At 37.9% G+C, this 24,475-nt stretch overlaps 1 protein-coding gene across 1 annotated transcript in view; it reads left to right on the plus strand.

Moving 5' to 3' along the window:
• Positions 1 to 24,475, plus strand: part of oxr1a (oxidation resistance 1a) — a 200,328-nt gene that overhangs the window by 109,831 nt on the left and 66,022 nt on the right. Inside the window, 2 exon segments of the mRNA XM_067448060.1 lie at positions 9,365 to 9,447; positions 19,469 to 19,576. Coding sequence (XP_067304161.1) covers positions 9,365 to 9,447; positions 19,469 to 19,576 — 191 coding nt within the window.

The raw sequence follows: 24,475 nt of genomic DNA on the forward strand, positions 1-24,475 counted from the left end.
GTGTGTGTGTGTGTGTGTTACACCAAAGACTGAACAAAATGAAGCATTGCTTGTTAAGTGGTTGACCTAAATGCAACTTGCTCATAGCAGCATAGCAGATCAATTCCGCCAAGACCAAATATATCAACATTGCCATACATGACAGAAATGTACTTTTTATTTTATGTTATATTATATTGTTTTTAAGCTGATTTAAAATGAAATGGCTAAGAAATAATGCACCCACAGTCCGAATGTTAACAGTAACAGTGGTTATTTGCATAAACTGTATAGAAACTATAAAATAAATTACCTATTTTTTAATGTAATTATCTATTCAGTACCTGAATTACTGAACAAATCCTCTATAGGAAAGAAAATAATCATCAATTTGTTGAGTGAAGACAGTGATGAAACAAAAAGCTGTGTGTCTGTCTAATTTTCCCCACAGTCATGAGAGAGTGTTGTCCCTGCCTGTACATAGTGATAGTGTACATACATTGTGCACAAAAGTTTCTTTTCCTGTTTAATGTTTGACAGATATGTTCATTAGTCAGCAATCAGATTAGACTAATCCCGTGATTATATTACATAATGTGTGTTTAGATGTAAATACACGACACAGCCCCTGTTATGGACACTCGTATTAATGACATGCATGAGCTTCATTAGGCGTCTAAACATTACGAGAATGTGAACTTGAGACTGACATGGTCATATCATTAAAAGCATTAAACATCATGCTAATTTATTACATGCATGTACTTATCAGTCAGAAAAGCGTGTTATCTATCTAGTTATCTATTCATTGTACACAGAAGAGCTCTTTCAAGCCTAGAGTCCACATCATTTCTAGAATCCGTATTCCTTCTGTATGGATGTCAAACACCGCTTTACTTCAAGAGTCTGTCAAGTATCTAGTGTTATATAAGTCGAGTCATCCTCTGCAGCAAACACTGTCACGCGATTGTGTTTATTTATTTATATATTTATGTTTGTTTGTCTCTTTTATCGGTTAGGATGCTTTGTTTAGTACAGTTCTCTGTTGAATCATAAGGAATATCACTCAAAAATGAAAAACAATGCCATTATTTACTCACCCTCATGTCCTTCCAACGTGCTGTTTTGTTTTCTCCAATTGTGCTTGGAAAAAGTAACTGCATATATTTGGAATGACATGACAGTGAGTAAATAATAGAATGCAGAATGCTCATTTTTGGGTGAAATATATCCTTTTAAAACTAATGTTGAAATAGTGAATCCGATTTTTTGTTCATTGTCTCCCCACAGCTATAGTCATCTCATTCCAGCACATTGTGTGTGTGTGTGTGTGTGTGTGTGTGTGTGTGTGTGTGTGTGTGTGTGTGTGTGTGTGTGTGTGTGTGTGTGTGTGTGTGTGTGTGTACACCACCTGCTTATTATGATAGGGCACTTGTTTCCAGCACCATTCTGAGCAGTAAATGAGAGCGGTCTAAGAATAACATCCGCTGGGCCGTTGCAGCTGCCGCTAACACAAGCCTGGTTGTTTTCTCTGTCATGCTGAAGTTGGTCACATGCGTTTTGCGCCCTTGTGTGACAACAACACTCAAATAAAGACAACAAATAAAGGGATTTTATTTAACAGTGATTGTGGTGTCAGTTTTATAGAAGCTTTATTCATTTTTAGTGCTGTTTGCTAGCCATTATTATATTTGCTCACATGTAGGGTTGCAGATCTCTCTCTCTCTCTCTCTCTCTCTCTCTCTCTCTCTCTCTCTCTCTCTCTCTCTCTCTCTCTCTCTCTCTCTCTCTCTCTCTCTCTCTCTCTCTCTCTCTCTCTCTCTCTCTCTCTCTCTCTCTCTCTCTCTCTCTCTCTCTCTCTCTCTCTCTCTCTCTATATATATATATATATATATATATATATATATATATATATATATATATATATAATATAGTGCCTTAAACAAATCAAGTAAACTTGACTAAATATTACTAGTTTAGTCTAAAAACTCCAACAAAATACATAAACTTAAGATTTCAAGTTGTATGAACTCAAAATCATAAGTAATTAAAATAGCTCACTTTGGTCTTGCTTTGATGTGATTGGCCATGCCAGGATTTCTGTCTAGCAACAAGAGAATTAATTCACTGATTGGAGGACATTTCCAAAAGGCGGTCCTTTTCGCCTCTTCTGTTGCTTGTTGCTGATTCAAATTAAGATGGAGACTTTTTCATTGTGTGCAATCTTAAATTCGGTAAGTAAAAATTTGTAAGTTACTAAACATAACAACAATACGTGAACTAACTTATAACCAAATTGACTTTATTTCTGTTTTATGAAAATAATAGTTTTGTTGGAAGTCACCATGATGGAGATAAGGGTTTGCTTTAGTTGGGTTTTTGACCCTTAATGTAATATTAGTGTTTCTCTGGCTGCTTTGTGTTTGTGAGACACATATGTTAAGTAACAGAAAGCCAAGAGAAATATCATCAAGCGATGTTGTTTATTCATTGATGATAACAACATCATCATATATAGGCAGAATCCCTGATCTTGTGCAGAGTCCAATGCTTTGGATGTCAAAGCAGTTATTAATAGTTTTTAAATATTAATAATACTAGAATCATCACTATTGTGCTAATCTAATTATTACTATTTTTTTATGTGCACAAAATGTTTAAATCTATGGCATTAGTTAGACACATACACACATCACTAATCTGCGTATGAATCTCTACAATGGTGACAAAAAACTTTTTAAAATGGTGAAAAAATCTGATAAACAGATCAACTCTGAACATAAAACAAGCTCCAAAAACACCAGAACAAAACAGCAAAAGTAACAGCAAATAGTAAGAATTCAAAGAAAATGTGTCACAATTCAGACGCAGAATTTATGCATGCCGCAATGCATGTTGGGACTAATGGAGTTTTGATTGGTTGTACCCAGCATGCTGTACTGAACTGGTGTACCCAGTTTGGTGAACTTAACAATTGAAGTGCAGTGAATGTGAGCACCAAGTTAAGTGAACTTAAATATACAAGTTGTAGGAGACTCCATTACTCAATTGAATTGAGGGAATCACTTTCCTCAAATTATTTGAGTATTCTCAACTTATTAGGGTTTACAGTGAATGTAATAAAATATTTTTTTTTTTGAAGGACAGTTGATTGCATTGGCGTGTGCGTGTGCATGATGGCAAAGGTTAATTCATATTTTCGTGCAAACTAATAATTTTTTTCAGGATTCTTTGGTGAGTAGAAAACATTTATTAGACTTTTTTGGTAACACACAAGTCTCTTGTCACTTGATCATATTAATCCTACTTTTACTAAAAGTATTAATATCTTTCAAAAAAAAATAATACATCAATTTGTAAAGTAGGATTAAAATATAATTAATTACTAGGGCTGTAAAAATTAATTGCGTTAATAACGCAAAATTATTTTAGCGGCACTAATTTTATTAACGAGTGATTAATGCAAAGCATTTTCTGTTTGATCCGTGACCTAACCTGTAGTTGGAGAAATTGAGATAAGCCTTAGACATAAAGGATGCAGTAGCAAACATTAATAGGGAAAGAAAAGGGTTAACATTACTCTGAAACAAGTGCAGTTATAGCCTACATAAGCTACCATATTTTCTGCTTAACTTTTATTAGACTCCAGGTCGAAAGAAAAGTTATTTTTACACTGAGCGCATTCTCTGCAGTCTGATTGCGATACACGAATACACTGCAAGGTAACTTTCGCTCATATCTGAGGTAAATCATTTACACCATCACCACTTACAGTACATGTTTTATTGAACTAAATACATTACAATTGGCTAAAACGAATGCGCAGGTCACTTTTCTGAACAAGAGCACTCCCGAGTCTGTGTTCTTCACACTGTTCACGTGAATCGTGTCACAGTTCGGCACACACACAAAATAGCGGCAGTTCAATAGGGAATGCGCATCTCTTAAAGGGGCCACACTATATTCCTACTCGAGGAATATGGACCTCCTCCAGGTATTGTGTGGTACTGGTGCACTCCCAGGTCCAGATGACAGCTTTAACATTACTAATTTTTCATACGAACTGTGCCCTGTTCTAAACTAAACTGCCAGTGTTAAAACTCCCTTTATTTATATTCTTAAAATGAGATAAATTACTGCTTATTCTGAATTTTTAAGCTTAATGGCTTAAGAGACATGAACAAGTTCTTTGAAAAATATGTGACCTTTGATACATGTCTAGTCTTCATGCTCTGTTAAGTATGGCTTTACTAATAATAGATGTACATTTGCATAAAGTATGCATATTTGTCCATACTCATGTTGATTAGAGTATTAAAAACATTAATTTAAGGTACATTTAGAACTTTTAAAATGTGCGACTTAAGTTGTGATTAATCGCGAGTTAACTCATGACAACAACCATGTGATTAATCGCGATTAAATATTTTAATCGATTGACAGCCCTTTAATGACCAATTCAATTAAAAAACATTTAATTTACAATTATAATTGGATCATTGAGCCATAATGTTTTTCTATGTTAAGGCTTTCTGTACATGTACAAACATCACCTATGTATATAAGCCATTATGTTTTATCCCATCTCCATGGTTAAAATCCACAAATTTACATGCATTACTGATAACTGATCCTCCAGATTGGATTCATGTGGATTGTATAACAGCGGACCATTAGAGCTGCTTTGTTTGAGAGCTTTTACTGCTTAAAATCACAAGACTGAGGTACTCATTTGTGTTTTGTGCATGTACACTTAGTATTACATTTAGAGACAAAATAGGGAAAATGTTACAAATGTATCTGATGAATAATATTATTTCCCCTTTTTCTACTGAAAGGAAAAAAGAGAACTGCATGTGACCTTGTCCCAAATTTCCCACCTGTGTTGTGACCATTGAACACTAGTTCTTATTAGCAGTGAGTGGCCTTTATATTTAGAGCCTTTATAGGCACCATTAGTAGCAAAGGCTGTTCCAAAAGTGCTATTTAATTGCAGCTGCCTAATTAGTGTTCCAAATCAGTGACTTATAAGGTTTCGTTTGAGCTAGGATGCCATATGCAGACAGCGATGCAGCTTACCAAGTTTTGGAACAGACCCAGGGTGTCATGGGCATGAGAATAAATGAATATTTATTTAAGGGATTTGTCATATTTTGTTGATGGAGAACGGCTCTCGGTGGACACTGGCAGCACAAAGAATGTTCCAGAACCGCAGAGACGATGGATTTGGTGTCTCTCAGACACACATTGAGCTCTTTGTTTTGTTTCGCTGTGGTAGCTCTTATCTCAGCGTGTGAAAAGCCTGTTTCAGGCGATACACACACATGTGAGGGTTCAATTCCATATAATTTTGCAGCTTTTCATGGAACTTATCTCTGCTGTGTGTTTGCTCACTGAGTCTCTGACTCATACCTCGGTCAATGCTGTTGTCCTGGAATACATAGACATCTTTTTGCCTTTTACCATTGTGTAGTTTTTAAATCCTCTGTTAATAAAGGCAATTGAGTTCTCAAATCTAGAATAAATGCAAGTGTATATTTTAGATTTAAATTAACAGGTTTTGTTTTTATAATGTTTTATACATGGGAATCAGAACATTATCCTTAACATTCAGAACATTATCCATGACATCCAGAACATTATCCATTATCCAAATCTATTAAATATATTTCTTCTTTTAATATATTTATTTTGTTAAAAGTAAGAACCCTTCAGTTAAGTTTCTGCACAGATGTCCTCCTGATTCATTTAAAATATGTCAACACTATGTCTGCATGTGGGAATCTTAAAATAATCCTTTGAATCAGTTTAGATTAGCTTTATAAATATCATGACTGTGTTTCTGAGTAATAAAACTATTTTCCAGGCCCTCTGAGGCCTCTCATTCAGCGACATATATTGTAAATAAAAAAGGATCTGCCACTGTTGCTGTTTGTCAGGTTATACTCTCAAACACAGGCGTGAAAGTGCTGGATAAAAGATCAGCGCTCATATCGGCGCTTGCGTTGGCCTGGTTTCTTTCGCTGCCGTCTCTTTGGTGTGAGCACAGAAATAGCAGGACGACTATGACTCATGGCTGCATAGCCGAGCGTCTCTCTGTCACACTGTCACAAGTGCAGTACCTGTTAGCCGACGGATTCGGGAGGTAATGTGGAGATGGACTGACTCTTTAAGCAAAGTGATCATGTGGGATTTGCTAACATTGCTGTGATAACTTTGTAAACTACATACACACCGAGACACACACCCATAAGACTACATACTTACACATTACCTTTTAGTCTTGGATATTTTACATTTTTAATTATATACATCGATCAGGCATAACATAATATTATGTTGGTCTCCCTTTTGCTGCCAAAACAGCCCTGACCTGTCAAGGCATGAACTCTCCTAGACCCCCGAAGGTGTGTTGTGGTATCTGGCGCTGAGATGTTAGCAGCAGATCCTTTAAGTCCTGTAAATTACGAGGTGGGGCCTCCATGGATCGGACTTGTTTGTTCATCCCACAGATGCTCGATTGGATTGAGATCTGGGGAATTTGGAGGCCAAGTCAACTCCTCAAACCATTCCTGAACCATTTTAGCTTTGTGGCAGGGCGCATTATCCTGCTGAAAGAGGCCACAGCCGCCTGGGAACCGTTTCCATGAAAGGGTTACATGGTCTGCAACAATGTACTGTACGTGTCAAAGTAACTTCCACATGAATGGCAGGACCCAAGGTTTCCCAGCAGAACATTACCCAAAGCATCACACTGCATCCGTCAGCTTGCCTTCTTCCCAGAGTGCATCCTGGTGCCATGTGTTCCCCAGGTAACCGTCACACACACTCGGCCATCCATGTAATGCGGTCCAATGGTCGAGTTTTGATGCCGAATCAAGATCACGTGCCCATTTTTGGTGCTTTTGGCTGTGGACGGCTCAGCATGGGCATCCTGACTGGTCTGCGGCTATGCAGCCCAATACCCAACAAACTGCGATGCACTGTGTATTCTGACACCTTTATATTAGAGTCTGTTTGATCAGATCACATCGCCTTCGCTCCCCACATGGGTCAATGTGGCCGCCATGACCCTGTCACCAGTTCACCACTGTTCTTTCCTTGGACAACTTTTGATAGATACTGACCACTGCAGACCGGGAACACCCCACAAGAGCTGCAGTTTTGGAGATGCTCTCACCCAGTCATCTAGCCATCACATTTTGGCCCTTATCCTCGCCTAAATCCTTATGCTTGCCCATTTTTCCTGCTTCTAACACATCAACTTTGAGGACAAAATGTTCACTTGCTGCCTAATACATCCCACCGTGATGAAGAGATAATGAGTGTTATTTCACTTCACCTGGATACATTTGTAGTGGGAAAGTTATAATTCTCATACATATAAAAGAGGCTATTTTTTCAGTTTTATTTTAAGGTGACGTTGTTAGTGCATGCAATTTCTGTAACTGACACCTTAAAATAAAGTGTAACCATTTTTCTTACAGTAATTTAGGTACCAGAGTTGAAATAGCTGGATGAATGCAATCAGCTGCAATTTGTTGTAAATGCTATGCACTTATTTTCTTGTCGCCGATTGTGCTATAGAAAAGTTTCAGATGATGTTACCTACTGGCTGTGGCAATTTGAGGAATGCTACGTGTTTGACAATGGGGGGAAAATACTGTAACATGCCCTCAAACTAAATTTGGGATACAGCTGTGTGTTCATTTAATAATGAGTAGTACATTTTTATCACTATAAATGTTGTATGATTTTAATAGTTGCTTTAGATCAAGAAGGTCAAGAACTCTAGCCTGACAAGCCAGACCCACATCAAGATGTTTGGTCTGGAAACTCACCATAGACAGGGCTCAATCCGAGGGGCGGGATAAACGGTTGTCTTTCAAACTCCCTCTGCACGCGATAGGATAGCGCTACACCAACCAGAGCAACGAAGGTGAAGCAGAGCTAGTTGATAGATTAAACATTCACCGTATCCGGTCGACTAAACTCCGAACACATCTTCCCTTTTTAAGAATGACTTCAGTGCCGCTCTTTGTTCTTTTCTCAGAGAAAAGCTTAACTCCAAGTCTTCCAGAATCGCAGTCAAAGCTGATTCGAAAGACCGCCGCCGTTCGCCAGTTTCTGTGTTTACTAGAAGCACGCAAACGCAACTCGGCCGTCGTCATTATGGCCCCACCCACCGACTCTATACACGATGTGATTGCCTCGTCCAGAGTGAGGGGAATACAGCTCAGAAGTGAATTGAGAGTTCCTAGACGACACTTGCGGGCAGATTAAATTTGCTGCCGCTAGGGTGCGTCTAGATTTCTAGGCTACAAGACCTCTGAATCTTTGGAAAAGTTTGGGGTCAGTAAGAAATTAGTTCTTTTATTTTGCAAGGCTGCTTTAAATTGATCAACAGTCAAGACATTTATAATGATACCCAAATAAATTTCAAATAAATCCTATTCTTTTGAACTTTATATTTATTAAAGAATTCTGAAAAAATGATCAGTTTCCAAAAATCAATATTGATCATTAGAAATGTTGCTCGAGCAGCAAATCAGCATATTACAACGAATTCTGAAGGATCATTTGACGTTAAAGACTCGAGTAATGATGCTTAAAATGTTACATTTGCCATTATAGGAATACATTACATATTAAAATATATTAATATAGAAAAGTTATTTTAAATTGAAATGACATTTAACTATTACTATTTTTAACTGTATTTATGATCAAATAAATGCATCCTTGGTGAGCTGAAGAGACTTTAAGAAATACTCAAAATTATACAAGACATTTGAATAGTAGTGTACATGTCATGCTAGATTAACGTATGTTAGGTCGTTTTCTCACTACTAAGTTTCCCCTTGGTGTAGTGTACGATTTGACATCCCAGATTAACTAATGCTGTCGGTATTGAATTGAATTCAGTCAGTGCCTATACATAACATAGCTGTATTAGCATTAACATTTGCTTCAAAGACACCCAGAATCACAGCACAACACAGATGTGATAGTGTCAGGTGGTGGGATCACTAGATCTCTGTCTCTTTCTCTCTTCTCTCTCACAGAGGTCAGGGTGGTCTCTGTCTGTTATGGTGTTTGCAGCAGCGGGAGGCATTGCAAGGTGAAGACACATCGGCTGTCATTGTGCTGAGCGAGAAAGAAAGAGAGAGAGACAGCGGGGAAAGGAGGGAGGTAGACAGGGAGGCGAGAGAGAGAGAGGGGGAGAGAGAGAAAAGCTGCGTTCTCTGGCTCACCAGAAACGCTCGTTCACACTCGCTGTTGACGGATGAGCCGTCGGTCGAGGCTGAGAGCTCGGCAGCTTGTGTCAAGCTGAGGGGAGAGCGGAACATGAACATAATGAGAACCTTCCCTCGCTTGCTTTCAGATACCGGGCAGAAGAAGACGCCGGAGAAGAAGGATGGAAGGCGGATGTCGTTCCAGAGACCGAAGGGCACTATCGAGTATTCCGTAAGTGAGAACATCCATCCTTTTCCTTGTTATTTCTGTGCATGTGCTTTGTGTTTTGAAGGGGTCGTATCTCGTGGAGCTCGTCCCAGCACTGTTTACTCTGAGGATTTTTCCACATGTACCTGCGAGATTTCTCTGAGAGTTTGCTCGAGGACTGTGTGCGTGTCCACAGGGAGGATTTGAGACCAAGCGTGTTTTCATTAGCGTTTAGTATGGAAAGGGTGCGTGAATGTTTACATCAGCCTGTTTATTTTCACTGGTCTGCATGCGAATGTCCTCTAAGCTTATCAACATGCATTCCAGCAGAGTATTGGTGAATGACCTTCCTTTCTGCATTTGCATTTCTATTGATTCGGCGTGTGTGTGTGCCGTGTGCGAGAGAGACTGTGTGAGCTTCGATTGTCTATCTTAACAGCTTGTTGTGTTCTTGAAATGACCCTCAAATTCCAGCTGCGGGCAAAGCGCTTCTCGTCTCTCTCCCTAGTAACAGAGGAGCGTGTGGGTTGAGCGGAGCTCTGGAGTTCTGCCTGGAAGTGGAGAGACCGAGGAGAGGAAACTGCTGGCAGCTAGAGGTGTCATTTAGCCAGAAGATTGGAGTCATACCCCTTTTCCACCAAAAATGGTGCTGGTGCTGGTGCTGGTGCTGGTGCTCGGCCGGGGAATCTGATAAGGTCTATCAGAAACGACCCTTTAAACGAACTGGCTAGGTTACTGTCTTTGTTTACAAGCCAACAAGTTTTGAAAACATATTTTAACATCCAAAGGAAGGACGTTTAAAGTCAACTAGTCAGTTACCTGAATGACTATTCAATTAATCATTCAACTAATCGATACATTTAAACTGTCTTGAGCACAGCACATTGTCAGCATGCTGTTTAAAACACTGTTTACACACTGTGTAAATATATATGAAAAACTAAATAGGAAAAAAATATAAATCAGTCAACCTTGATATTTGATATTTGGATGATCAGTATAATAGTGAAGCAGTGTCACCCATCCCTAATCCAAAATTAATTAATTAAGTGTATTTAATACCACAAGTTGTGGATATTTATTTTAATATATATTATCAAATATTTTTAAATATATATATTACATATTATTTGATATTATTTAATATATACTACCATTCAAAAAGGGTTGTTAAATTTATTGATTTATTTTGAAACATTTATTATTATTAGCATCCATCTTAAAAACACTGCCTTATAATTTAATAATCATAAATAATATTTTAGACCAGTCAACCATTGTGACCCATCCGTCATTTAGTGAGTTGCTTTTGATGCAGCAAATGTTGTTTACAACAGATAATAATTCTAAGAAATTCATATATATATGACACATATATATGAAATGTAAATATTAATAATTTGTTTTAGACTGACCGTTCGAACACCAGCACCCTATGATTGTAAAATGGGCAGATTCAGTTGAGAACTGGCATCAGGCAGCCGTGGAATCGGATGCTGGTGTAGTTGACGTGCTCTGCTCATCAGAGGCAGCGATGCTGTTGCTGTGACGGTTCTGTTTCCAGACGGTTCTTTTCTCCCCTCGGATCTGGGCAGGTGTCTGACACCCGTCTCCCCCTCCCGCCCCACACACACACACACTGAAGATCTGTCTCTGTCGGCCAAAAATGATTGACAGGGCTTTTGTTTTCCGCAGAGCGTGAAAAGTGTGCAAGACGACTGTGGGGCATTTGTCACAGGGCATAAACAGCGTGTCATGAGGCTGTTTGTGGTCGTTGGTGGGGGTTAACATGCCCATACTATAAAACTCAGTAGGTTGTAGGGTTATTTTAGACCCGATTGACTTTCATTGTATAGGGAAATTATGATATTTACAGTTTTAATTTTTGGGTGAACTATACCTGTAATATTTTCAGAGAAACTGCCTCCATAATTATGAAAGCCTTACCTCTTGCTTCGGGATGGGTTTAGAGAATCAGTTCCGTTTTAGAATTTCCAACAACCGTGGATTCGATAAGACACATGCAATTTGATCCCGCATATAGATTTCTTTGTATGCTTTTTAATACGACTTTAAACAATTCAAGCACAAGAAGACTCGCATACTGTTTTCTGCACACACATCCAAAATGACAAAACTCTCATACTGTATAGTAAGTCATACTGAACTAAAGTTGAGTTACAACTAAAGTTCTCTTCTGTCTTTTTGCACACAAATAAACACAAAAAATATGTCAAGATATCCAAGATAAACACTTATGTCTTAAGTGAATGTAAACATTTGAAAAAAAAAACATGTGTAATAGTATATTGGAGCTGTGTATCTCTTAAAGTGACAGCAACCTAATATTACTGCTGCCGTCTATATAAAATAACGTAAATCAAACAATAAAAGACAGAAAATTAACTTGCTGTTCTTGACTGGATAACATTTGTAACTATGTTTGTAATGAATATTTTTATTTATAAATTGCAGTGTTATTTTACATTTGATTACAGTTTCTCTAACTGAATACCTGAAAAGATATCTTTGTTTGATTATATTTGTGTGTAAATAATTGTATTGCTAATTGTTTACTTGCCTTTAATAATGCTTGGAATTAGTTAGGCTAGTTGTTTTTGATATTGAATTTTTAAACCATAGGCAAAAGTTACTTGTCTAAGTGTTCTTTAGCCTGTTGAATTGTGTGCATGGTATTCAGCTTCAATATAATGCTTTGCAATAAGACTTAGAATAAATGTTTATGATATTCAAGTTTGCTTGTTTGTTGTTGTTTTTAATCGAAATTAGGAATCAGTAAGAATCGGAATTGACCCGCAGAATTGGAATCAGAATTATTAAAATTCAAACGATACCCAACCCTACTCCTGGTACAGGGGAATGTCTGCATTGCTGTTTTCTTAAGAAGCAGTCTTGACCTCAAGGGTTTGAAGGAGAGCTAAAGTATTGTAGCCCATCTGCTTTGTCTCTAGTAAGACTCCGTAGATCAGTGGGCTCTGAATATTGGCTGGTCTGTGACCAATTAAATCAGTTGGACAGGAAAGGGCGAGAGAGATTGAGATCTCATCGGAGAGAAACACTGAGGATTCAGCATCTGCTTTAATGATCTTGAGTCTGTTGATGAGTCCTACAATACTCTTGATTCAGCTAGAGTAGTTTTAACTGCACTGAAGTTGTGTAGCTAGTGATTAAAGCTTATAGTCTCATTATGCATGATGCATACTGTGCACAAAATCAATATACATTCTGTGCATATTTATAATTGCATTGATTTGTATTCAACGTCAGCAAATCACAGCAATCACTCTTAAAAAGTAAATTTATGACTATACATGAAGCTCAATTGGAACTGTATCACTGGTCTGAGCTGTTTTGAATACTTTTAGTTTGAAAAAGAGCTTCATGCTGTGAATGTGTGTGACCAGATGTGTGTCCAGTTGCCCCTTGACCTCCTGCTTTCTTCTTCCAAAACAGGTTGTTGGAATATTAAAGACTGCTCCAGCTAGTCCTAAAGTGCTGTGGAGATATAGTAATGGTTTCAGATGGTATTTTTATATTTACCATAGTACTGAATGATTAGCATATCATCTACCATGGTTTTACAAGGTACTCCCAGGTTTTTCAAGAAATAACATACTTAAAGCATGGAAGATATTTTGTGGTGTTAAGTGCTGGCTCTTGTACGTCCTGTGAAAAAGAGAACGTCAACATCTTGCCAAGAATGCTGGGCTAAAATTAGTTCTTTAAGTGATCATCGACGCAGTTAGCCAGCGTGTGCCATGAGGGTAGTAATGACAGCGTCACTATGGCAACCCTCATGCCACGGCAGCCGTGATGTCCCACGCAGTATGGAGCTCGTCTGATTTGACATTCTGCCTGATTGCACAGTTTGCTGGAATGTCATTTTCAGTTTGATGAGCTGTGTGTTCTGTGAATCTCACAAAACTAGTCAAGAACATGGGATGTTGTTTTTTTTTTTTTTTCCTGTGTTCTGTTTCTGTTTTTCTTGCCTGATTTTTTTTCTGGTTAGTTCCCTTCCCTTATTTGTTAATTAGTCTTTCACACTTTTTCTGTATCAATTTTTGTTTCTCTGGTATTTAAGCCCTGTGTTTTCTCAGTTCCTTTGTTTGTTGTTGTAAATGTTTATGGGTTGTGTTTACTAGAATCTCCAGAGAGTTTAGCCTCCACTAATATTCTGTGAATTAGAATAAAGATCCTTCTGTACTCCTCCTTCCATACCTGACAGATGTGACCTTAATTGTCATCCTAGTAGAGTAAACAAAGTCAGCACACTCACTGCCATGCTGCTTCTATCTATCTATCTATCTATCTATCTATCTATCTATCTATCTATCTATCTATCTATCTATCTATCTATCCATCCATCCATCCATCCATCCATCCATCCATCCATCCATCCATCCATCCATCCATCCATCCATCCATCCATTTACTCACTCACTCACTCACTCACTCACTCACTCACTCACTCACTCACTCACTCACTCACTCACTCACTCACTCACTCACTCACTCACTCACTCAGTCCCACACACACACACACACACACACACACACACACACACACACACACACACACACACTGCATACTGTGTGTGTTGTGTGTTTATATACACACTATACTGCCAAAAGTATTGGGACACCCCCAGTGGTGGAATGTCACGAAGTACAAATACTTCGTTACTTTACTTAAGTACATTTTTCACGGATCTGTACTTTACTCAAGTAGAATCAATAGTGCATACTTTTTACTTCGTTACATTTTGCAGCAAATATTTTACTTTCTACTCCACTACATTTTTACAACGTTTCGTTACATTTTCTGATCAGTTTCAGGGCTCGAGATTAAGGTTTGTTTGGATAATTAATGGATAATACCGGTAATAGGCTAATGTACGAACTGACGGTTGCGCTGTTGACAATTGCGCAGACTCTCGAGGAGCAATGGAAACAAACCAACGCCGCTCGTAAAGAGAATACCAGTAACATACTGCAGTAAATATTCAAAATGTGAAGGTTTTAATATTTGATAACGTATAATACAGTTAAAAAACATCACATGACACAACCAAGAGTGGTGTTTTTCTGAATACCATCACGACTGAAAATGTGACACTGATTTCATGACAGTTCCATAAACAATTAATTAAAATTAGTCACTTACATTTTAGATGCAATATAAACTGCTTTTGTTCTATTACAGCAGCGAAAATATTTCCAAGATCAGATTATATTTACACATCTGAACCACAACGCATCTCACAGCAATAGTGTGTTAATGAATGATTCAGCATTTAAATGAATCGGTTGAATCAAAGATTCAATGACCTTTTCGTAAACGACTGCCTCATTCATGAACGAATCAGTCGTTTGAACGAACCGACTCAATGACTCACTCATTAAGACCTGCCGCTACCTACTGATAGTTTTGGTTCATGTTTAAACATTCTTTCCAACGTTTCTTATTGTATTTAAAAAATATAGTTAAAACAATCTCGTAACATTATTTATTGCAGTTGTAATTTGTCAGTGTAAATTATTTAATTTAACAACCATATAGCGTTATTCTAATTTAATGTATTGATCAAATTTAAGAATATATAAAGGAAAGCTGAAGCATATCCTATATTTAAGATTAATCCTCATAAATATGAAGATCAAAGCTGATGAAAATATTCTTCTGAATATTGATATTTAACTCTGCAGATCACCCTGATATTGTGAGTCAGAATGTAAACTGGGCAACTTTTAAATATTCCACGGTCAACTGTTAGTGGTATTATAACAAAGTGGAAGCAATTGGGAACAACAGCTACTCAGCCACGAAGTGGTAGGCCATGTTAACAGTGTGCAGTCACCAACTTTCTGCAGAGTCAATAGCTACAGATCTCCGAACTTTGTGTGACCTTCAGATTAACTCAAGAACAGTGCATAGAGAGCTTCATGGAATACGTTTCCATAGCCGAGCAGCTGCATCCAAGCCTTACATCACCAATGATATAGTTGTGTAAATCATGTTGCCACTGGACTCTAGAGCAATAGAGATGTGTTTTTTGGAGTGACGAATCATGCTTCTCTGTCTGCCAATCCAAAGGATGAGTCTGGGTTTAGCGGTTGCCAGAAGAACGGTACTGGCCTGACTGCACTGTGCCAAGTGTAAAGTTTGGTGGTGGGGGAATATGGTGTTTAGTTTTTCTGGGGTTGGGCTTGGCCCCTTTGTTCCAGTGAAAGAAACTTTTAATGCTTCAGTTTTAATGACATTTTGGACAATTTCATGCTCCCAACTTTGTGGAAACAGTTTGGGGATAGCCCATTACTGTTCCAACATGACCGCACACCAGTGCACAAAACAAGGTCCATAAAGATATGGATTAGTAAGTTTGCTGTGGAGGAACTTGACTGACCTGCACAGAGTCCTGACCTCAACCCGATATAACACCTTTGGGATCAATTAAAGCGGAGATTGCAAGCCAGGCCTTCTCGTCCATCATCAGTGCCTCACAAATTTGTTTCTAGAAGAATGGTAAATATCCCCATAAACCCACTCCTAAACCTTGTGGAAAGCCTTCGCAGAAGAGTTGAAGCTGTTATAGCTGAAAAGGGTGGACCAACTACATATTAATCCCTACGAATTAAGAATGTGATGTCATTAAATTTAATGTAAAGGCAGGTTTCCCAAAACTTTTGGCAATATAGAATATATAGGCAAATTGTGCTATTTTCATGATTTATCACATTGTTTATGTGGTTCAGATACAATAATATTTTGAGTTTATTAAACTGATTTCCTTCATTGTATCAACTGAAATTTTAAATTTCAATAAACTCAAATTTTTAAGGCAACCAGGTTCTTTAAATTAAACCAACAAAAAAAATGAAAAAAGATACACACACACACACACACACATACACACGCACAAAGCCATTTTTTGCCATTTTAAATTGAAATACTATGAGAAAATATACAAGTTTGTGTGCACACACATTAACACAACGTATGTGTTTTAGTAGATGTGTTTGTCTGATGTTGTTTTGATGGATCACGGCGTTTGCAATGTTGCAAGATAACAGAATGCAAGGCAAATGTACACTGTGGCATTTCAAAGTATTTTACACAGGCATAAATTATTAAAAAATTAAATTAATTCATATAAAAAATTATTTAAATTTTAATTAAAAATGTGCAAAATGCATTGAAGGAAATGAGTAAAATGCAGTGAAAATAAAGCACTTATAATATTTTTTAAAAAATACACACAAATGGTGTTATGGACTTGTATGACTGCTGATGAGACATGTGAGAACTTGTGGAAGCTGCTCCCAGCTGGAGGGTGGGTGGTGTAGTAGCTAAATGCTGTCTCAGGATGTTTAGAACCAACCCTAAACATAACTAGACTTGATCCTAATGACCTAAGAGGCCTTTGACTCTAAATACAGAATGGATGAGTCGTGTTAGAAGACGTTGTAAAATGTGCCTCCGCTTGCAGATTCTATTAAAGTGCCAAGTGGCTAAACGGCCTATAAAGAATTATACTTGCCTGAAGAAGTATTAACCTTGATAATCATTTGTGTCGGCAACCCAGTATAAAAGCGGATACGTTCTGGTGTTTTTTAATAGATGTACATCTTCTCAGCAGATATGTTCTCTACATCGTTAATTAATAGTTTCATTGTTGACTCTGTTGTAGAGATGCAGAAGGCTACAAACTCTAATTGTATCCTCCTTTTTTTAACAAGAATGGATTTGACTTGCGTGTTCCATTCACAGTTTCTGTCTCCCAGAAGGAACCTTGTGTCTCTCATATCTGGGAAACTTTGAGTTTGTCTAGACTGTTCTGATGACTCGTTCTGCTGCATGTGTCTTTTTTTCCCAAATAGAAGCGACTGGCAATGGTTGACATCTCCGCTGGCACTGCTTGTGTTGGATATTAAATGATATTTTTATCCGCGGCTGCCTTCAGAAAGAGGACGACAGACCTCAGCGGGACTTCCTACTATTGAATTAGGAGGATAGAGAACACGAAGGATAGAGCACGTCTAGACTGCAGAGCAAATCATAAATTTGCCATCTAACAGAGGCATTAGTGTCCAGTAAAGGCAGGTTGTGTTTGCTCTGAAATGAAGCTTTCAGAAACTACAAATAAATAGCCCACGGAAGAGCCGGTTTCAAATGCCTTTTGCAGGGAATCAATGTTCTGTGCCAGACAGACGGGATGAAAGGACACGGCTAGCATGGGGGCATTGGGAATATCGACTACTGGCGGTCTCATCTGGAGACGACCAGAAAACTTCTGTGCAAATTCGTGGGGGGATTTCTTTCATTCTCTAAGAAACACAACTCACATAAGTCTAATTCCGAGTAGAAATGGCATTGCTGTGTGATGTTGGGGAAAACTCTGTGTGACGGCGTAAACCATTTCAGTTTAATATTTACTTTAAATGCTTTTTTTTGGCTTGTCCTCTCAGGGCTTGTTCACACAGGACACATTCTTGTATTCAAAACAGGGATCTTGAGGCCTGTTTTTCAAAGTTTAACTGCTTTTAACTTGATGTGGTTTCTCAAAAGCACAGCGCTCATGCTGCAAAAAAATTGGCACATAGATTCATGTGAAACAAAACATAGTGTACTTGATGAAGAGCCAAGTATTTGAGATTTGTTGAGGGATCATTGTACCTAACTGTAAGCTAAACACTACTACTACTACAGAATGTCAGCCAGCAGACCACTATCCAGACCATTATATTTGTTTGTTAGGAAGTGACTACAGGGTTAGTTTACTCATCTTTTACTCATCCTCAAGTTGTTCCAAACCTGTATGACTTTACTTTTTCTGTGGAACACAAATGTAAATGTTTGGCTTCCATACTTTTTTCCTGCAGACAAAATGCTGTGTTGTGTTATGTTACCCTTGATTATCTCACTGCCATCCTCACATGAGAAACTCCTGATATACAGTACAATCAGACAGTCTCAGAACTATGTAATCCTTTACATAAAGACATTATCAACGTACGTAATGATCATCTGACTGTCAGATTTAAATGTTTAAAGGACTTGTATTGTAGTGATATGGAGAGTGAGAGGAATTTAGCATGTCAGTGTTCTGTAGAATTGATCATGCGGCAATAAGTTCCACCCTGCATGTGCAAAAGAGGAAGAATATGCTTACACCATGCAACATTTCTCTTGCTGTTAGGGTTTTGTCCTCTCACTTTGTTTCAATGTCAAACACAAACATTTTTTTTTCTCTTTTTTGGTCTTTTCTTACAGTCTGTGACCTCAAGTTTTATTTATTTTTTCTATTTGTTTATTTATTATTATTTGACTCTATAGTGGTCTGCTGGCTAATATTTTGTAGTATTAGTGTTTAGGTTTATAGTGTGATAAAATGATCACTCACCAAATCTCACACATCGTTTTGATGGACATGTGCATAATGTGGAGTAGCACAACCTGGATCAGAATTTAATCAAATTGGACTAGAGATGAATATTAATGTTTGTTTGGAAAGGAATTAATACTTAAAGGACACATTTAATTGATCAAAAGTGAGCGTATAGACTAAATATTTTTATTTCAAATAATCACTGTTCTTTTGAACTTTCTATATATCAGAAAATCCTGAAAAATACCCAAGAAAGTTTCCAGAAAAATAATAAGCAGCACAAGTGTTTTAACTGATAATAATAAATGCTTCTTGAGCAGAAAATCAGCATATCATCATATGACACTGAAGATTGGAGTAATGAAAATTCAACTGTGCATTACAGCAATAAACTATATTTTAAAATATATTCAAATATGTATTTTTTTAATTTTTGAAAATATTGTGTTTACTGTATTTTTATCAAAAAAGGCAGCCTTAGTGAGCATAAGTGACTTCTTTCAAAAATCATACCAGACCCAGACTTTTGATGGAAGAGTGGGACATCCACATTGTGTTGACCAAAAGGAACCCAAATAAAAGGTTTTCTTTTCTCCCTTTTCCTTGTTTTTACATGTTTTTGTACATTGGTTGTGCAGGTGGAGTCGCGGGACACTCTAAACAGCATCTCGCTGAAGTTTGACACCACTCCCAACGAACTTGTTCAGCTCAACAAACTCTTCTCCAGAAATGTGGTCCCTGGTCAGGTATGTGTTTTCACTTGTAAATATATGTTGCATTTCTAAAGTAAAATGGGTTTTTTGTTTATTATGTTTTATTTGTTTTTTGGTAATGTTTTAATCTAATGTTGTAATACCGATAGTTAAAGGTAGCCTGGTCTTACCAGACTCTCGTACATTTAATTTGTACAGAGAGTCTGGCCACTCTCCATTAACAAGCGTTTATTTCCGCGAAGGCGGGTTCTCTGTTAAAGTTTAACACTATTGGATCTCCCCAGAGCTACTCTAGATCTGCCATAACCAACCGTTAACGTTTGGTCGTGACGTATATCATGCACTCTTCTCACACGGAAATCTGTCAAAATAAATGTGCAAGCACGCACGCCACGCCACCTCAGTGATAAAACCTAAAACTCCTGCATTCTGATTGTGATTTATTCTCAGTGGAGGGGAGAGTTTTGTGGTCCGTAACATGATTGTATGGTGTAAATAAAATATCATATGCTTGGTATGTATGATAATAAATGCTGCTATAAATAACGGCCCAATTCAAATGTTTTCTTTAAATTTTGTTTAATGGTGATGAAATATACTGCTCTTGTAAATACATGCCAGTATTTTAAAGAAATACAAGTGCATCCAAATAACAGCAAAGCACAACTGTACGCTGCTCTGCAGTGGTCAAAACAGATTATAAACAGTAAATTTTGAAGTGATATATTCTTGAAGACTCAGAGATGTGGATTCGGACAGCTATTACATCACCACACGACCTTGGATTGTCAAAAGCAGTAGGTATCTCGGCCGGGGATTTTTACGCGGGTGGTGGAAAATGGACGACAATAAAATAACTGACTAGTCCCTGTAACTTAAATGATGGCAATACCTTCCAACCCCACGAGGAACAATTCGCGTTCGAATAGGGCTTCAGCAACTCCTTCACCACTAACGGAGTGAGCTGGAAAATCAAACTTTTCCCAAATTCAACCTGTTGGGGACGAGGGCCACCAACAAACCTCAGCAAAGATTGTTCTTGCTCCGACTCTAACTTCTGGATATTCGGCAGTGTTGTCACAACGGACTGAATGGTTTCGCACGCATCATTCTCTGAAAAGAGAAAGATTACTGATTACTTCCATTACTGAACTACAACTCAAACTAGCACACGACATCAACGTCATTGTTCTCAGCCACTCCCTCTGTTAGCTGATTGGACCGGTAAAAATGTGTTCGGAGAAAACCTAAGAATACACCTCGGTCTCAGATGTAGTACTGAGGAAAATGAAAATTGAGTGGAAGTACGTAGGAGGGCAGAGCCAGGCTAAGTTAAAGGTGCTGTATGAACGTTTATCACTTTACTAAAGCATAAAAGTACCATAATTTATTTGCAGATATTTAGGAAACATGCTAAATTTACATACTTGTTTCTCTAAAATAATAATGCCACAGTCACACTGTTTTGTTGGTTTAACTTAAAAAAGCAAGTTACCTGGTTGCCTTAAAATTTTGAGTTTATTGAAATTAAAATTGAGTTGATACAATGAAGTAAATAGGTTTAATAAACAGAAACTCAAAATATTATTGTATCTGAGCCACATAATTTTTTTTATAAATCATAAAAATAGCACAATTTGGCATGTTTCACTGCGTCATCACAAATAAAACACAAGTACCCAATATGCCTTTAAAATATTTTAATAACAGTTAAATAAAGGTTGTCTATTCTCAAAAATGTTAATTGTATTAACTCAAATTTTGAATTTCAATTAACTCAAAATAGTAAGGTAACCAGGTAACTTATGTTTTAAATATTTTTTTTTACAGTGTAGTTATTATGCTTTGAAATGTGCATTACATCTCGGAATGTCTGTTTTTGTTTTGGTCTGTGCAAAATACCACGCTGCCAGTTTACCCAATAGTATTTTCGACATCAAAGGTTGCCTGTTAACACACAAAACACAACAAATTGCTGCCATTAGAGCCAGCAAACAAACTGGGTCAGAGATCGCAGATTCTAGCTGACCTAAAAAGCCTTGGCATCCATCAAAAAATCTCTATGAACGAGAGCATATTAAAAATGCAGATAAATCAACTCATAAACTTACAGTGTGGCTTTTATTGACAATTCTCTCACTCCTGGAAACCAGCATGGCATTGAGTGTGAGGAGAAGGGGGTGGACTGCAGTAGCTATTTCGACCACTAGCTGTCAATCTTACATACTGCACCTTTAACACCCAAATTTTTGCTTTTACTCATTGAATATTTTTCTCTGAAATGCTTCACACTACAGAAGTAAAAAAAAAGTTTGTAAATGCCATTACATGTTGGCTATAAAGTCACAAAAATCACACACTCATGGCGGGTTTCTTCAGCAGACACTCATTACAATGCTTCTCGCCATTAGATCTTTGCCAAGCGTTAGACACAGAATCAATCTCTTGCTGTTTAATATAGTGCAACAGCATATCAATTACTGGCCGATATGACATTTAATCAGATAATATCTTTCAGCTAGATGGAGTGATTAATGACTTCTCTCTTTCTAGTGCATGAGCGGTTATGAAAGATCTCTTGCTAAACAGCTCCAGTATTGCTTCATCATCTCCTCACAAGTGCATGTTAAGCAAAGCTGAAGTCTGGATCGTTGATATTCACGTGGTGCTGGGCACAGTAATGAGAGGGTAATAGATAGAGTCAGGCACTGGATATGGCGACTGCCGCCTGACACAGTACAGCTGGAGAGCTCTTAGCACGGATCACATGACCAAACTCTGCAGCTCCTTCCATTAGCGTAATCCTCCCCAGTGTTTCGGACTGCTGCACAACCCCTCAACGCTGACTCCTCTGCCTCCAAACTAACATGAGTGGAGCCCTATTCAGAGATCAGAGATCAGAGGTGCACCTGGAGAGACAACATTAGATGGGATGAACTTAAAGATTTTGATGCAGTTTCTTCCCTGTACTTACCCTGTGATCTACAGTTTGACATGGAAATGTTTAAAAAATGTCAATAAAAAAGTGTGTATGCATGTGAGTGTTTTAATATGGAGCTAGAAATATGACAAAATGATCTGAATTTGAATTGTATAAATCTGAATTATTGACTAAATGTAATCTAACTAAATTGAATATTATGTTGCATTTTACATAGTTTTGAATTTGAATTTTTAAATGTTGAATATAGAACATTTGAAATTGAACACATCTGAAATGTTTTTACGTCGAAATTGTATAGACATGTATTTTCTTAACAGCAGATATTTTGTTCTGAATAAATAGACTGGAAGAAATTCAGTTTTTGAAAATACAGATTCAAGATTTCAGATGAAGAAGAAATTCAGAACATTAAATTCAATATTCTAACAATCAAACCACAGAAAATCAGATCTTACAGAAAGTAGGCCAGAGGTCATCATCAGGGAAGAGTAAAGGATGTCAGAAAAGTCGAACAGAGCACCATCTGATCATTTCAAGAGAAAAGCCCTTTTATACTTTTTTGTTTAGTTTAGATTAATGCAAGGAAAATTAAATTTCGGCTAGATTTCTGATTTTTCGTGCATGGTTTACAAATCGCTGATTAGTGAAGAAAATCTCAGTATTTGACGTCATCTGTCGTTCTCCAGGGCTGACTCCAAAATCGCCCCCTAAACCCTCATTTACTATTCCCTATTTAGTCCACTAATAGGCTACTGTTAACTTGAACCAGTGAATGAAAACGTGAAGTCGGACAGCCGTTGAGTGTAGCCTACATCGGCTGTAGAGCTACACTTGTTATTGCGTTGTGGGGTTGAATGAGTGCACTTGAACATGTCCATGGTTTCGGACAATGGCTTTCCCCTCAAATAATGCCCTTATTTGAGGGTATAGGGGGCGATCTCGGATTCAGCCCAGGTCTGTTGTTCAACAAAATAATAGTATTATAGCAGTAATAGGCTACTGCTTCTAAAACTGTACAGGACAAGTCCTAGATCGGGCTTTCTTCTGTGCAATTTAATGTGTTTCACAGAAAAAAATGTGTGTCCGATATATTTGTTACATTTATATAGCGCTTTTCTAGACGCTCAAAAGCGCTTTACATATGGAAGGGGGGAATCTCCTGAACCACCACCAATGTGCAGCATCCACCTGGATGATACGACGTCAGCCATATTGCGCCAGAACGCTCACCACACACCAGCTGATTGGTGAAGAGGAGACAGTATTGGGATTATTAGGAGGCCATGATGGACAGGGGCCAATGGGTAAATTTGGCCAGGATGACGGGGTTATAGCCCTACTCTGTATCGAAGGACATCCTGGGATTTTTAATGACCACAGAGAGTCAGGACCTCGGTTAAACGTCTCATCCGAATGACGGTGCTCTTTGACAGTGTCCTTATCACTATAATGGGGTGTTAGGACCTACACAGACCACAGGGTGAGCGCCCCCTGCTGGCTTCACTAACAACTCTACCAGCAGCACCCTAGGTTTCCCAGTTGGTCTCCCATCCAGGCACTGACCAGGCTCAGGCTACAGGGTGATATGGCTCCTGATATGTGAAATATTAATCAGCACCTGGCCTGTTTTATTTAATTGTGCGTAGTAAAATCTGAGGGTGAGGCTGTGCTGGACAGCGAAAAGCAGGTGTAGGCTAAAGCACAGACCAATGTTAAGTTCCACTTCAGAATAATAGGACTATTACTAAATTAGGAAATATTAATCAGAAGATCACAAGTGTGACAGTTTTTCTGACAGAACCGTATGTAACTGCCTTTATGACGAAGCTCATGGGCGTGGACAGAGCAGCTCAATTTTCCTGGATCTAACATTTTACTATCCATAAAAAAAGATTGGAACAGTAAAAAGTTTGGTCAGCAACAATTTGAGCGTAAGCATTGAACATGCAGCCAGTCGCGGTTTGACGTGGACGAGAACACGTCAGATC

Source organism: Pseudorasbora parva, chromosome 7 (genome assembly GCF_024679245.1).
Source record: "Pseudorasbora parva isolate DD20220531a chromosome 7, ASM2467924v1, whole genome shotgun sequence".
Lineage (NCBI taxonomy): Eukaryota > Metazoa > Chordata > Actinopteri > Cypriniformes > Gobionidae > Pseudorasbora > Pseudorasbora parva.